Source organism: Rhinolophus ferrumequinum, chromosome 9 (assembly GCF_004115265.2).
Source record: "Rhinolophus ferrumequinum isolate MPI-CBG mRhiFer1 chromosome 9, mRhiFer1_v1.p, whole genome shotgun sequence".
NCBI classification, from domain to species: domain Eukaryota; kingdom Metazoa; phylum Chordata; class Mammalia; order Chiroptera; family Rhinolophidae; genus Rhinolophus; species Rhinolophus ferrumequinum.
In genome coordinates this window covers 22,127,956-22,139,241 of record NC_046292.1, presented here as the reverse complement: position 1 = coordinate 22,139,241, position 11,286 = coordinate 22,127,956, and the positions used below count along the sequence as shown (strand labels likewise).

Sequence of the window (11,286 nt, the reverse complement as noted above, 5' to 3'; positions counted from 1 at the left end):
TCAGCTGTCAGTGAAAGGCAAGAAGCACTGTTGTCACAGTCTGCGAGCTGAAGGACCCTTTCATTACAGTCTGAGGGCAAAGGTAACATCATTTCAGGGGCAAAGGGGAGGACAATACCTCTGTTAAGTAGTTGGAGAGCAGAACACCCACGTTTCAAACATCAAGCTAACATGGCTGCTATAGTCGGAATAATAGCCATGTCATCTCAGGGCACAGGACAACAGCTTTATTATTGTCAGAGGGTAGGCTAACACTCCTGTTATAGACAGAATGCAGGACAACAAGCTGTTTAAGGAAGAAGGCAGGATAACGCTGTGTCTTTAAGAGGACAGGACGACACCCACTAATGATGGTTGGAGAGTTGGGGAACAATTCTAATTCAGGTAGTGGCAAGGCCACCAACCCTATTAGAGGTGCAGAGCCTGGCACCACCTCCCGCAACAGGTGGAAGCTAGAACAAACACTCCTTCTCAAGCACCCAGATGCAAGCAGCAGACTGGCAGCATTTTCTGTTACAGGCAGGAACCTTGTCACAGCAGCAAGCAGGCCAAGAATCTCCCTTTACCCGGAGGCCACACTGAGGGTGGCACCCATCATAGTCTGAGGGCCAGGTCATCAGTGTTATGAGGAGCTCCAGGTGGCCTTTATCAGGCCCAAGAGCTGGGCCTTGACCCCACCCAGAGGAAAGTATAAACACGTCACCACTGCCTGAGCCTACACTGAGTGAGCAGTTTGGGGGAAGGGAGCCCACAGAGCATTGTTGGGGTTTGTGAGGTGGAAGCTGATGCTGTGTGCACCTCAGCTGCAGAGGGAAGGGGGAGACAGGAAGTGGGTGGGGGGAAGAGGAAGCCTGAGTTGGAAAGTCAGACAAAGAGGGTAACACAGAAACAAAGACTGAGAGATACAAAGTGAAAAAAAACACAAAACCCAACTACAGTGACACAGAGCCCATAGTCTGGGCTGCAGGCGTCAGCAACCCTAGCTATGAACCTGAGCATGGCACAGGCCATCTCTGGGTTCAGCACAATAGTAATAACACCACTGCTGATAGTAAGGATAAGCAACAGATAGTTCACATTTACTGAGTGCTTACTGTGCATTCTCCCACTTACGAAACATCCACCTACTTGGGGAGTGAGAATTAGCACTGCCATTTTAGAGGTAAAGGAAATGATTCAGGAATTAAGGGACCTTCTCAAATCTGATAGAAACAAATGGGGGAGCTGCCTTTGAGTCCAGTTCTACCGGATTCTGCATTCTTCAGCTGCCCACGTACCCAAGTCACCTTCCATGGACGTGATTTAGGATTTTAAGTTTTTCCCCAGTTCTGATCTTGATAAGATAGAGCCATAGAGCTGGAGCTGTGGGGGAAATGAGGATCCATCAGTTCATTTCCACCCCAACCCAGGTCTTCTCTCTTGCAACGGAATCCCTGGTCCCAGCAACAGATAACACTTGACGACCTTGAACCTGAATAATGGCTGCGGAGACCTTGATGGGAAGCAGAGAGGGCATTTATTGAGGAGCCTGGTGGGTGTCTGTGAGCTCCTCCCCTAACACACACACACACACACACACACACACAACTGGGGCAGCAGCAGGGACAGGATGCTCTCAGAGCCCAGTGTGTACCCATCAACCCTCCTCCCTCACCAGGTGCTGGCGCCTCTGGGGCACCCCTTGCTTCCCCCTTTCCAGGTGGGCTGAGGAAGAGGTAGTGGGTGGCCCAGGAGGCATACAGGCACCCCTCAGCAGAGGGTGAAGCGCCGAGCACTGAGGTTCATGCGTGTGAGGCCGAGGTGCCGCAGCGGTGGGGGCAGGGCCAGGCCGGCCCCTGGCTCCAGCTCCAGCTCCAGCTGGGCCTCATCCAGCAGCTCTTGGTGCAGGTGACAGGCTTGGTCCACCTTCAGCCGGTGCAGCTGGGCCCGCAGGTGAAGCAGTTGCCCGGCCAGCTGCTGGTCCTGAGCCTGCATCTCCTGCTGTGGCAGAGAGGGGGCCTTTAGCCTGCTGCACCAGCGCTCAGCTGCTAGCCCTGTTCTTCCCTTCCTGTCAACACCCTGGGGCCTTGCACTGGATGTGTCCTCCACACCCCCTCTCACCCCAGCTTGATCCTCCCCTCTCTCTGCTCTTGCTCCATACCGATGGTTCTAAAACTAAGACAAGGAGCCATTGTTAAACACGTTCCTGGGGCCCCATCCCAGATAACTAAGTGGAATCTCCAATATGGAGCCTGGACATCTTTATATTTGTACATGTTAGGGTAAAAACCACCTATTTCATCTTTGCCTCCTCAGATTCTGTCTACAGCATGGTACTGACCATGCTCATTTTGTACTGACCTCATTTTGTACTTCACAGTGTCTTTGGGATATAGCAAATTCCCAGAGTAGGGGAGGCCATGCCTTTCCCATCTATACTGTCTCCTGAGCCAAAGAAGCACAAGGTCAGCAGACTGAATGGAATCCTTCAGCAAGGCTCCTGAATAAAACACTGAACAAATCCATTCCTGCTCCTCAGCCCCCAGACACAGCCATAGGAGTGGGCAGTTGCTGGAGGTGGGGTCCATTCTCATCTTTGCCCCTCACCTGTGGTCTTGGGCCCTTAGAAGTGCTATCCCAAGGCCCTCTGCAAGGCTGCCCACCCCACCAGACTCACCAGCTCTCGTCGGAGCCACTCAAGGGCAGAATCCACTGAGTCAAAGCCGCAGATGGCCCCAGGTCCCCCCAGCCCAGATCTGGCTTGGGCCCTCCGCCAGGCCTGGCTCTGGACCCGGGCTGTCCACTCCAGATATGAGGGCCGCCGTGTCTGCAGCTGCAGCTTAGCCGTCAGCGCCTTCACAGAGTCTAGGCTCTCTTCCTCCTCATCCTCCTTTTCTTCACCCACTGCCTGGAATTTCAGTGGCCCCAAGGACATGGTGGGTTTGGGGTAAGTGACAAAAGGCTACAGCTCTGGAATTAGGGAAAGCCTGGCAATATTGTTCAGGGAGAAGTGGCAAAAGCTGAAAGAAGTGTGCCAGGGAGTGTGTGTGTGTGATAGTGAATGCTCAAGGTGGCTGGAAGAGGCTGAGTGTATCAGGGTGGGTGAGTAGATGGGTATGGGAGGCCGAGTGTGCAAGGGCTGGGATTTTCCTGGACTGTAACCCTGGAGCCACGTGATGCCCATCTGGGTGGTGACAGGAGGAGCCCTGATCCTCTAGCCCCTTGGATGAATTTTATTGTCTTTGCCCAGAAGGAGACACCCAGTTCCCAGAAAGGAAGTTGCTGCAGGATAAGAAAAGCATCATCCACACCAGAGTCTTGGCCCTTTTCCCAACACCCAAGTAAGGGAGTGGGGGAGGGGATAGAAGGCTGACAAGCTGGCCCCATCGTCACTCATGGCATTGGTCCTTCAGCAAAGGAATAGTGGCCAGAGTCCTGGCCTGGGAGTCGGGAGACTTGGGTTCTGGTGCTGGATGTGGGGTCTCGACAAGTCACTGACTCTCTGTTGGGGCAGATCAAAGATTTCAAACTGTACTCTAAGGAACTTCAGGTTCCCTTGGAAATCCCTCAGAGACAGTGCCGGGTGAGGACAGAGCTGTGGATGGGCTCTTAGACCTGCCTCTCCTGGAGGGCCTCTCCCAGGGCTTTAACCAGAGCAGTTCCCTTTTGTAAACTTTGTACTGAAAAATAACATACACACAGAAAAATTCACCTATCATAAGTACACGGCTTGATGAATTCTCCCAAACTGAACACACATATGTAACCAGCACCCAGGTCAAGCAGCAGAGTTCTGTTTTACTAGCATCCAGGCTGGTACAGCCTTTGTGCTCCTGGCCTGTCACTTCTCTCCGAAGAGTAATACTACTCTAATTTCCAACAGCATAGATTAGTTTAGCCTTTAAAAAAAAAAACAAAAACACCTTTCTAGTGGTTATCAATCTGTAGCATGCATTGGAATCACCTAGAACACTTCTTTAAAAATACTGTCAGCCCCACTCCCAGAGTTTCTTATTTAGTATATGTGGGGTCAGGGGTGGGCCTCATAATTTGCACTTCTAACCAATTCCCATCCCGGCTGGTGCTGCTGGTCTGGAATTTTACAGTTTGTACTCTATTATCTGGTTCCTTTCATAGAGTAGTTCCAATTTTATGTTTATATTATGAGGGTCCATGTATGATTTTTTTTTTTTGAAAGAAGGGTTTTGCATGCCTCCTTCCCCGCTCCCCAACACACACAAGAGCTTGGAACCTAGTGGACCAGAAGGCCCTTTGAAGGCAGGAGTGGGTCTTCTTCCTCTTATGGTAATCAGCACTTAACACAGCTGTAGACATCAGTGTTTAAGAAATGAAAGAATTAGATGGATGAGTCCTCCAGTAAATCGGTTTAATCTCGTGTAATTTACCAGAACTGAAAACCTTATGAACAGAACCCTCCTCAGTCACCTTTGGGTTCCAACACCAAATATGGAACCCAGCTCAGTGTACCTGCAATTCATATGTGTTCAAAGGATGAAGTGATAGAGCATGGGGCTCCAGAAGGCAGGACTAAATCAGAAGTGGCCCCTATAGAGGGCGCCCTCAGGCAGAGACTTCCAGCTGTGGTAGGGGGAAGGAGCCGACTACACAGCTGCTTGCATTTAAGGTGGACCAAGGGATTTTCCCCCACCAGCCTCAGATATAGGGAGGAAGTAGGCAGTTACGTTTCACGCCCACACTTTCCACCCCTTCCACCAGGTCTAGGAGAAAAGATGGCATTTTTCTCTCCTTTTTAAATCAGCTGGAGTGTCAACATCCCAGTGTAAAAAATAAAAAAAATATTGAGTGCTTCCTGCAAATCAGGCGAGGTCAAGGGCTTAAGCAAGATTATTCTCCCCATTTCACAGATGACAAAATTGAGGTTTCCTTAACAGGCTCTGACTGGCGTCCACGCTAAGAGGTGCTGGCAATAAGAAGGGGAAATTCCTGTGATACTGTTCAATCTCTTCCTTCAAGGGGCCTCCTTAACAGCTGTCTTGCCGGCGTCGCCAGCTGCCCAGCCAGTTCCTGTCCATTTCAGAGCCCGCGCTCTTTCAGCCTGACACTACAGGAGTCTGTCTTTTTGCTGGGCCCCAGGCCCACCATAGGCGGGAATGGAGTTCTCGGAGCTGATCCGTACGGGCCGGGCCCAAGCAGAGCTCCTGCGGGGCCCTGAGGCGCCCCCGCTGCGCGGCACGCTGTGTGTCACCGGCCATCACCTGCTGCTGTCTCCAGGGCCCCAGGCGACTCCAGACCTGTGGCTGCTGCTTTTGCGTAGTGTCGACTCCATCGAGAAGCGGTAAGCGTAGTGGGGACATCCCGGGAATGAGGACCTCGCAGCTCCGCGGGTAGAGCGGAAAGGGCAAGCGCTGTTGGAGCTGGTGTCCCCCCGCGTAACGTCCAATCCTGGTTTCTCCTGCCCTGCTGTCGGGAGGAGGGGGTCGGGGGACACTCAGCCTAAGTCCGTCCTTCCTCAGGGTCGCGGGTGACTCCGGCACCATCACGCTGCGCTGTAAGGACCTGCGCGTGCTACAGCTGGACATAGAGGGCGTGGAAGCGACGCTTGACATCGCCCGCTCCATCGAGGTGCGCCAGGGGTGCACCCGAGGCCCTTAAGCTACCCCTATCCCATAACTAGAGGAGTAAACAGGGACTACTGAGCAAGGATACTCAGCAGCCAATGTTATCTCAGGGCACAGCCAATGGCAAGGGGATGCAGGGTGGTCTGGAGTACTTGGAGAGGCGGAAGCTGTGGAACCGAGGGGTTGGAAGGGCGCCGGTGAGATGATTCCGACCTTTCCCAGATCCCCTGACTTCCTTCCCCAGGCGCTGTCCTCCCTGGAATCGGTCATCACCTCCTATCCGTTCTACCACCGTCCCAAGGGCTTGAGATTGGGCGACGCCTGGCACTTCCACCCGCCGGAACGCTACTACAAGCGAGTAGCTCGCGAGGTGGGTGCGTCGTGGGGGCCTGGGAAGGGCCTGGGGACGTGGCACTCACTGGGTATCCTAAACCTGGCCTTCGCCCCTCCTTGCGCTGCAGACCACCGCGTGGCGGCTGAGCGAGGTGAACGAGGACTTCAGCTTGTGCCCCAGTTACCCCCGCGCCGTGATCGTGCCTCGCGCAGTGGGCGACGATGCCCTGGCGCGCAGCGCCCGCTTCCGCCAGGGAGGCCGCTTCCCTGTGCTCAGCTACCACCATGCTCCCAGCGGAACCGTGAGCCCCGCCCCTCCCCAGACTCTGCCGCTAGGAACAACCGCGTCCTTTCTGGGCCTTTTTCTGCCTTGGCCGGGCTAATTCACTGCCCCGCTACTGTCTCGGCTCCGGCCCTTCGGGCCGCGCCGTGTCCTGCCCCCGACAAGCCCCGCCAGCTCTGCTCAATCCAGCCTTCCCCAACTCTGGTCCCGCCCCGCTCCGGGCTTCAGAGTCTAGGCTCTCGGGCCCCGCCCCTGATCGGTCTGGGCGGCTGAAGCCTAGTCCCTTCTTTGTCAAACCAGGGCCTGCCCAGTCTACTCATCAGGTCCCTCCCCCGTCCCACCGCAAGCCAACTAAACACCACTCCGAGTTCCGCCGCCCCTGTGCCCCAGCCCACCCCTGCCAGCTCTGAACCGCTCCAGTGTGTAGACTCGGTCCTGAGCGGGGTGCCTGAACCAAGGCTGGTGGGTACGGCTTCCAGAGCTGAGTCCCTGTCCGCAGGTGCTGCTACGTTCCAGCCAGCCCCTGACCGGGCCCCAGAAGCGGCGCTGCGCTGAGGACGAGGAGCTGCTGCGAGCTGTGCTGGAAGGAGCCCCCCCTGGGACCCGGGGCTTCATCGTGGATACGCGCTCGGCCCAGACCGCCAAACATGCCCGCCTAACTGGCGGCGGCACCGAGGCTAAGGCCGCCTACCCTGGCTGGAAACGGCTGCACCGGCCTCTGGAGAGGTAAGGGGGCTTCCCATCCTCTCCTAGACTCTTTTGTAGGACTCTTCATGGATGGGGATGGGGACATGGGGAACTAGGAGGGGAAGGCGTGTCTCCCAGGAAACTTGAGGACTGTTAGGCCTTTCCTGGTAGCCATCCCGGTGGGCATCCCCACTAGCACACCCCCACTAAGACAGCTTATTACTTCCTGGGCGTCCCAACTCTGCTGGAAAGGAAAAGTACCTCTTTACATTAAAATGAAAATTGTCTTCCAGGAATAACCTCAGCACACACACACACCTCCCCATTTGTCCTAGCCCTGCCCTGAGGGCTGTACCTGCACAGCTGTATCTATTTCCTCTGTCTCCAGGTGACGTTCTGAGGAAGTTTTTGTGCTTTGAGGAGAGTGCACTGCTCCCCCTGCACTAAGAGGGGTGCCTCTTCTGTGCTGCTACTTATCATACTGAACTCTAACTGCCCGTTTACTGCGCATTTCTCAGCCATGTCTGGGCTGGCCACCATCTCAGCGTCTGTGCTCAATCAATGTTGGCTGAATAAATGAATAAACAGAGTTTTGTATTCTGGATAGGGGAGCAAAACTCTGTTTATTCATTTATTCAGCCAACATTGATTGAGCACAGACGCTGAGATGGTGGCCAGCCCAGACATGGCTGAGAAATGCGCAGTAAACGGGCAGTTAGAGTTCAGTATGATAAGTAGCAGCACAGAAGAGGCACCCCTCTTAGTGCAGGTAGTCCAAAGAAAGTTTCCCTGAGAGTAGGATGCTTTAGCTGAGACTTGAAAGAGGAGGGGGAGTTAGCCAGAAGGTGGGAGAAGGACTTTCTGTATGGAAGGCACTGCAGGTATGTACAGCAGGGAGCAGGTCATTTGTCCTGTTTGGGGAACTGCAAGTACTTTAGTATGGTGGGAGTATAGAGTGAAGGTGGAGGTAGAGAGAGGTGGGGCTAAAGAGGTGACAGGGGCAGAGCACAGGTCTTGAATGCCATGATTATGAGCTTAGACTTTATCCTAAAGGCACTGACAGCTTTTAAACGGGATGTAAAGTACGGCATAGGGAATATAGTCAGTAATATTGCAATAACAATGAATAGTGCCAGGTGGGTACTAGACTTATGGGGTGATCACCTCGTAAGTTGTATCTATGTCTAACCACTATGTTGTATACCTGAAACTAACGTAATATTGTATGTCAATACAAAATAATAATTAAAAAAAAAGATTTTCTGGCAGGAGGTCACTAGTGATCTTGATTAGAGCAGTTTCTGGGAAGTAGGAGCAGATACCAGAATTCCAAGTGTTGTGTTTCTCTTGTCAGACTGGGGGCTCCCCAGGGAGTAGTGTTGCTCTCATCAGATTGGGGTTCTTCAAGGATACTGTAATACTTTCATCAAATTGGGGGTTTCCCAGAGCACTTCCCCAGAGGGCTATGTGGCCCTTCTCCAGGTAATTCTGTGCCCCCCAACAGAGTAAGTCTCCCCAGAGGGTCTTGGGTCTCCTCCATCAGATTGGGGAATTCTTAGGGACACTGAATCATTTCCATCAGATTAGGTGGGCTCCTCAAAGTGTCCTGGATTCTGTGTCTCCCTCTTGAGTCTGGAGCATTTGTTCTCAGGCTGTGCTCACCAGAGCTTGGGCTGGGGGAGGGATGACAAGACTCTCACTTGTGCAGGGGGCGGCCCCTACAGGAGAGCTTCGTGCGCCTGGTGGAAGCCTGTGGGGACCTGGAGCAGAGCATGGATCGCTGGCTTAGTCGACTAGAGGGCTGCCGCTGGCTGGCACATGTGAAGGAGGCACTAAGCACCGCCTGCCTAGCCGCACAGGGCATGGAGAGGTAAGAGCCCCTCCCTAGAGACAGAGAACAGAGCAGGGTGCTCAATCCCTGAGCACCTATCTCAGTAAGCAAATACATCCTAGGACTGGGCCCATTCTATTCCAGGCCTGGGCACCCCAGGCAGGGAAGGACTGGCCACTGTTGACCAGCCCTGGGCCCACAGGGAAGGGGCCTGCATCCTAGTGCATGGCGCTGAAGGCATGGACAGTACTTTGCTTGTGACTTCACTGGCCCAACTCATCCTGGACCCCTTGAGCCGGACCATGGCTGGGTTCCAGGAACTGGTGGAGCGAGAGTGGATCCAGGTAAGTGGCCACCCAGCCCCAACCCTACACCCCTCTCCAGAAACCCCCACTTCCTTGTGCCCATTGCTCTGCCCTTCCCCAGGCTGGCCATCCCTTCCAGCTGCGCTGTGCCCACTCCGCCTTCTCCCATGCCCGCCCCAAGCACGAGGCACCCACCTTTCTCCTCTTCCTGGACTGTGTGTGGCAGCTGGGCCGCCAGTTCCCGCTGTCGCTGGAGTTTGGGGAGGGCCTGCTGTTGGCCCTGTTTGAACACGCCTATGCCTCTCCTTTTGGCACCTTCCTCTGCAACAGTGAAAAGGAGAGGTGAGCCAAGGGGGAGTCAAGGGGGGTCAGGGGCAGGCACAGGACAGGGTCTGATACCTGCTGCACCAGCACTTTACTTCCCTAGAAGACATCTTTCCCGTTCAGATGAGTTTCTCTTTTAGAAAAAATCCGAGTGCCCTCTCTTCCCCGACCTCCAAATCTCACACTTCCTCCTAACTTCTGCAAACGCTGAGATAGGTGGTCCAAGGCCAATCGTTTGCTCTTCCCCACTCTGTCCATAGCCAAGAGCAATTGCACCCCTAGTTTAAAAACAAAGACTGAAAGGGAAAGTTGCTGCAAAAATAAATCATTTCTGGGGCTCTCTGCCACTTTGCAACGTTGATTCTAGTGAAGCGATAGAACAGAGTTTGAAAGCTGAGTTTAGGTGTTTGGGCTCAAATTCTGGCTCCACTACTCACCTGTTGAGTCTCAGTTAGCTGAGAAGTTAACTGAGTTAACTTCTGAGAAGTTAGTAGTGAAGAGAAGTTCATGATTGTAGCCAAAATCTATCAGGGGTGTGTTTGAGGATTAGCCGAGTAAAAGCATGGAAAGTGCTTAGCCCAGTGCCTGGCATATAGTGGGCACACAAGTGGTAGCTATTTTTATTTGGTTGCATTTGCTCCCAATAAGCACCCCAAAGCCATCTTCTTCTCATCAGACTAAAATGGGGGGTGGAGGGACGGGTTATTCCTCTCCAGGAATGTGGAGATCACAATTAGTTATCTTTCATGGCCCAGCCTCCCTCACCGCCTTGTTTTCCTAACTCCACTCATGGGTCCTCCAGGTTAGAAACTGTTATCTTTGGTTACCTCCTTCCTCCCCATCCTTTGTATTTAGCCTTTCTCCTAAAAATTTCTTAGCTTCGTCCTCTCCTGTTAAAGTCCCCTCCTACCAACTCCAATCCTTTTTCCTTTCCATGTGGACCATTGGAACAGCCTCCACACTGCTCTATCTCCACTTTCATCACTCATCCGTGTTTTTTTTGGTAAAAACTCATCAGTCCCGATCTACCAACATTCACTAAGTATTTCCACGTTTTTACACACCTGGTGGACTTCTGATAGACCCAGCTTAAATGGCACATCTCTAATTAGCCTTCTCTGACACTTTCAGGCAAAGCTAAGCTCAACTCCTTAAGAACTAGGCTTTGTCTTGTTCCACTTTATTCTAGAGCATGGTACAGGATGACTGGCAGTAACATTTGCAGGAAAAAGGGGAGGTTATCACTGCCCCGCGGTGGCAGTCACCCTAGTAACCGGGGGCCCCCCACTCAGAATCCCAGAGTGCATCGCTGTGTGGAAACTCACTCCCTCACTCCCTCTAGATGCCTGTGTGAAGTAAGAACTCGAACACACTCCTTGTGGTCTGTTCTCAACCAGCCAAAAGAGCAACGAAAACTCCGGAACCCACTCTATGTCCTCAATCCCTTGGCCATCTGGCCCTCAGTGGAGCCTCAGAGCTTGCGACTGTGGCAAGGTGAGCCCCAACCCCACCTTCTCCCCTGGGGAGTCATCCCCTCTGCTCAGCTCCCTTACATGTCCTCCTCCTCCTCCTCAGGACTGTTTCTGCGCTGGATCCACCCATCTGAGCCTTCAGAGGTAGCATGGGAGAAGGTGTGGCAAATAGTGACAGATAAGGAGAAGACGGAAGGCTCTCAGCCAATGGTTTCAGCCTCTGAGCCCCAGCCCTAAGCGCTGGCCACTTGCATAGTGGCTGAGACATTCCTGAGACCTCTCCAGGCCCCTCAGCACCTTTGGATCTTGGATGAAGTGCCTGCAACCAGCCAACCCCATAATATTGAAGTTCCAAGTTTGAAGTGTCCAAAGTGTAGGGAGAAGGTCCAAATAATAAAGGTATCCATGACTGGTATCAGTGTGGTGGGGTGTCACACTGAGAAGGGGAAATGATTAAATAGACCCTACAAAA

At 53.2% G+C, this 11,286-nt stretch overlaps 2 protein-coding genes across 5 annotated transcripts; one reads left to right on the top strand and one right to left on the bottom strand.

Moving 5' to 3' along the window:
* Nucleotides 1–354: 354 nt before the first annotated feature.
* Nucleotides 355–3,102, bottom strand: FAM167B (family with sequence similarity 167 member B). 3 transcript variants are annotated; one of them, XR_004423899.1, is made up of 3 exons: nucleotides 2,657–3,102; nucleotides 1,655–1,980; nucleotides 355–1,492 (listed from the first exon to the last, which is right to left on the bottom strand). XR_004423899.1 is itself a non-coding variant. In XM_033114994.1 (2 exons), the coding sequence occupies exons 1-2, from the start codon at nucleotides 2,912–2,914 to the stop codon at nucleotides 1,750–1,752; spliced, it is 489 nt and encodes a 162-aa protein (XP_032970885.1). In that variant the 5' UTR covers nucleotides 2,915–3,102; the 3' UTR covers nucleotides 1,574–1,749. The 3 variants fall into 3 exon arrangements, 2 of the variants coding, with proteins under 2 accessions (XP_032970885.1, XP_032970886.1); XM_033114994.1 differs by lacking the exon at nucleotides 355–1,492 and having other exon boundaries at nucleotides 1,574–1,980; XM_033114995.1 differs by lacking the exon at nucleotides 355–1,492 and having other exon boundaries at nucleotides 1,574–1,977.
* A 1,695-nt stretch (nucleotides 3,103–4,797) lies between these two features.
* LOC117026793 (myotubularin-related protein 9-like) lies at nucleotides 4,798–11,249 on the top strand. Of its 2 annotated transcripts, none has more exons than XM_033113846.1 (10): nucleotides 4,798–5,296; nucleotides 5,475–5,583; nucleotides 5,824–5,949; nucleotides 6,041–6,064; nucleotides 6,695–6,921; nucleotides 8,591–8,752; nucleotides 8,916–9,057; nucleotides 9,140–9,360; nucleotides 10,685–10,836; nucleotides 10,918–11,249. In XM_033113846.1, the coding sequence occupies exons 1-10, from the start codon at nucleotides 5,112–5,114 to the stop codon at nucleotides 11,049–11,051; spliced, it is 1,482 nt and encodes a 493-aa protein (XP_032969737.1). In that variant the 5' UTR covers nucleotides 4,798–5,111; the 3' UTR covers nucleotides 11,052–11,249. The 2 variants fall into 2 exon arrangements, with proteins under 2 accessions (XP_032969737.1, XP_032969736.1); XM_033113845.1 differs by having other exon boundaries at nucleotides 4,802–5,296; nucleotides 6,041–6,214; nucleotides 10,918–11,246.
* Nucleotides 11,250–11,286: the final 37 nt, after the last annotated feature.